At 38.2% G+C, this 3969-nt stretch overlaps 1 protein-coding gene across 1 annotated transcript; it reads right to left on the reverse strand.

The window, feature by feature from the left end:
- LOC127422631 (putative uncharacterized protein DDB_G0292636) lies at positions 1–3694 on the reverse strand. The gene is made up of 4 exons (XM_051666384.1): positions 3616–3694; positions 3359–3450; positions 2734–2874; positions 1–250 (listed from the first exon to the last, which is right to left on the reverse strand). The coding sequence occupies exons 1-4, from the start codon at positions 3626–3628 to the stop codon at positions 245–247; spliced, it is 252 nt and encodes an 83-aa protein (XP_051522344.1). The 5' UTR covers positions 3629–3694; the 3' UTR covers positions 1–244.
- Positions 3695–3969: the final 275 nt, after the last annotated feature.

Below are 3969 nucleotides of genomic sequence, written 5' to 3' on the forward strand. Positions count from 1 at the left end.
AAAAAAAATAAAAAAAAATAAAATTGCAGTGTTATGGATGTCTTTTTATGACTATAATTGGCATTTTTGAATGGATACAAAATTTGTAAAAAAAAAAAAAAAAAAAAGGGTTTTGAATACACAGAAAAGCTCACATTTGTGTAATTGGACTTTTTACTCAAAACGTTAGTTACTACAGTATCACCCTTGTAACAACTTCCCAATGTGACAACTAGCCCTGTTCCCCCCTGTCTTCAGTCTTCATTTAGTCCTACAAAATCAGAAAGAGAGAGAGAGATTGTCAACTTTCAATATCAATTGCATATTCAAAATTATAACATTATTATATGATTGTAATGCTTGGATACAGTCAAGAAGCACAAGACCAATTAGTTGGGACTTGCTAAAACTGTTTCAACAAAATATAATGAATTATGTTGGTAATATACAGTTGAAGTCAGAAGTTTACATACACTTCAGCCAAATACATTTAAACTCAGTTTTTTCACAATTCCTGACATTTAATCGTAGAAAACATTCCCTGTCTTAGGTCAGTTAGGATCACTACTTTATTTTAAGAATGTGAAATGTCAGAATAATAGTAGAGAGAATGATTTATTTCAGCTTTTATTTCTTTCATCACATTCCCAGTGGGTCAGAAGTTTACATGCACTTTGTTAGTATTTGGTAGCATTGCCTTTAAATTGTTTAACTTGGGTCAAATGTTTTGGGTATCCTTCCACAAGCTTCTCACAATAAGTTGCTGGAATTTTGGCCCATTCCTCCAGACAGAACTGGTGTAACTGAGTCAGGTTTGTCGGCCTCCTTGCTCACACACACTTTTTCAGTTCTGCCCACAAACTTTCTATCAGATTGAGGTCAGGGCTTTGTGATGGCCCCTCCAGTACCTTGACTTTGTTGTCCTTAAGCCATTTTGCCACAACTTTGGAGGAATGCTTGTGGTCATTGTCCATTTGGAAGATCCATTTGTGACCGAGCTTTAACTTCCTGGCTGATGTCTTGAGAATTGAAAATTATCCACATAATTTTCCTTCCTCATGATGCCATCTATTTTGTGAAGTGCACCAGTCCCTCCTGCAGCAAAACACCCCCACAACATGATGCTGCCACCCCCATGCTTCACGGTTGGGATGGTGTTCTTCGGCTTGCAAGTCTCACCCGTTTTCCTCCAAACATAACGATGGTCATTATGGCCAAACAGTTCAATTTATGTTTCATCAGTCCAGAGGACATTTCTCCAAAAAGTAAGATCTTTGTCTCATGTGCACTTGCACACTGTAGTCTGGCTTTTTTATGGCAGTTTTGGAGCAGTGGCTTCTTCCTTGCCGAGCAGCCTTTCAGGTTATGTCGATATAGGACTCGTATTACTGTGGATATAGATACCTGTCTACCTGTTTCCTCCAGCATCTTCACAAGGTCCTTTGCTGTTGTTCTGGGATTGATTTGCACTTTTCACACCAAACTACGTTCATCTCTAGGAGACTAGAATGCGTCTCCTTCCTGAGCGGTATGATGGCTGTGTGGTCCCATGGTGTTTATACTTGCGTACTATAGTTTGTACAGATGAACGTGGTACCTTCAGGCGTTTGGAAATTGCTCCCAAGTATGAACCAGACTTGTGGAGGTCCACAATTTTTTTTTTTTCTGAGGTCTTGGCTGATTTCCTTTGATTTTCCCATGATATCAAGCAAAGAGGCATGGAGTTTGAAGGTAGGCCTTAAAATACACCCACATGTACACCTTCAAATCAGTACACCTCCTATCAGAAGCTAATTGGCTAATTGTCTAAAGGCTTGACATCATTTTCTGGAATTTCCCAAGCTGCTTAAAGGCACAGTTAACTTTGTGTATGTAAACTTCTGACCCACTGGAATTGTGATATAGTCAATTAAAAGTGAAACAATCTGTCTGTAAACAGTTGTTGGAAAAAATTACTCGTGTCATGCACAAAGTAGACGTCATAAACGACTTGCCAAAACTATAGTTTGCTAATATGAAATCTGAGTGGTTAAAAAAAAAAAAAATTTTTTTTAATGACTTCAAACTAAGTGTATGTAAACTTCTGACGTCAACTGAAACACTTGACTAGAAGATGTAAAACAACACCTGCAAAACCAGAAATGATCAGAGAGCAGCGCTTTATATCAGTGAAACGTAACGATGTTGTGATATTTTATCCAATTTATTTATTCTACCTGTAATAAAATCTGCTAAATAAAGTCTGCTGCAGACATCTGTTTTTTAGATTCTGGATGGCAAAATGAAAACTAATGTCTGGATTTTTTTCTTTATTTGAAGGGCAAAAAATAAAGTTTACAAGAAGTGTCATTTTTCCCCATAGTACATGAACGGTATGGTAACCGGGATATGTTTTCCCACACAGCTGGGCGGGGCCTCCCTTGTTGACTATTCTCACAAAACAGGTTCATGTCTTGCTAATAAAAGCTTTCCAGCATTTATTTTAAGAACTCTTTTGCGGGTGTGTCTCAAAATGTGTGATGTTTGTGTGATAAGCGACATTGAACTGTTGAAATATTTAAAAGGGATTAAATGCAAGCAAAACATCCCACCGGTCTGAGGAAACCCTGAAGAATAAAGTAGATGCCCTAGATTGTGCATCTGAAACACTATATAACAGTATGTTTATAACACACCCGATGACTGATGCCATTCATGTGTTTTATGCATTAAATGTGCTAAGGTTAACTTGTGCTGAAAAGCTCAAAAAGTTACCTCATCACTGGAGGAAGAGGAGGAGCTGTGACCGTCCTTCTTGTGACCTTTGTCTTTCTTCTTCTTGTGCTCCTTGTCTTTATGTTTGTCTTTATCCTTGTGCTCCTTGTCTTTATGTTTGTCTTTATCCTTGGAATCACTCTAACAAAACATATCAAAATAACCAATAACGACGATAATCAATAACGAATCAAATAACATCTATATGCCTTGACCTTTGAGCAACATCTTTGACCCTGAGGTGGTTTAGCAGGTCTGCCAGCCTGAGCAGCTGACAATGCCAAAACCCCCTTTCAAACCATAAACTTGACCAGCCTGACTAGGCTGCTAGACAGGCAAAACATCTTAGGCAGGAAACCAACCTGGGGGAAGTTATTAATATTCAGCAAACAGCTATAACATTATCAACATTATTTCCATATGCAAAGTTGTCAACATCATTAACTGCTGTGTTTGGAAGAAGTACGAGATCATTAACCTCACATTGACAGTTTATCATTACCTGTATTGGTTCCCATAACAATAAAGTATAAATAGCAAATCAAACAAAACTTCTTTCTTTTCTCATGTTATGTGTCTATTGGTATACTGATTGTGCGGTTCATTCCGAATCATACTTGCTTACCTTGTCTTTGCTCTTGTCTTTGTCTTTATCCTTTTTTCCAAACCCAAATATTCCGTGCACCTCCTTGCCTTCCGTTTTTTTCACATGCTCATCTGTAGAAAGTTGGGGTTGGGGTTGGGGTTGGGGTTGGGGTTGGGGGGGCGGTTAAATTACTAAAACTATCCCAGGGTGTGCTTTTAGTCTCAAGCGAAATTAATATATGTAAGCAAAGATTAATTCAACCGGTGTATTTAAATATAAAAGCTTTGTAAAGTTACCTTTGCCTGACATGACTGAAATCAGATGGGGAATCAGTCCTCACTGTAACCTTACCGAGTTTACGGCAGTATTTATCCTCAAGGTGTGTCTTTGTCGGCTCGGATCCACCCAAGAGTCCCTCCTCCATCCACCTGTGCGTAATAACACATCGCTCACTTCATCAACAGAAAACGCCTGGCTCATGAATATTAATTACGTAATGCGACGTTCGTTAAGTTTGACTGTCTGATGGGCTAAAATGGTGAAAAGCAGAATCCATCTAGGTTGATGAACATGATGAAGGCATGGATTATTCATATTAATTTGATATTTTGACTGGACTGCAGATATAAACTAATTACATATTCATGAGA

Source organism: Myxocyprinus asiaticus, chromosome 31 (genome assembly GCF_019703515.2).
Source record: "Myxocyprinus asiaticus isolate MX2 ecotype Aquarium Trade chromosome 31, UBuf_Myxa_2, whole genome shotgun sequence".
NCBI classification, from domain to species: domain Eukaryota; kingdom Metazoa; phylum Chordata; class Actinopteri; order Cypriniformes; family Catostomidae; genus Myxocyprinus; species Myxocyprinus asiaticus.

Coding starts and splice junctions, on each gene's coding strand:
- LOC127422631 (XM_051666384.1), bottom strand. Junction 2,875..3,358: donor AAGACAAGAGCAAAGACAAG/GTAAGCAAGTAT, acceptor ATGTTTTGTTAG/AGTGATTCCAAGGATAAAGA.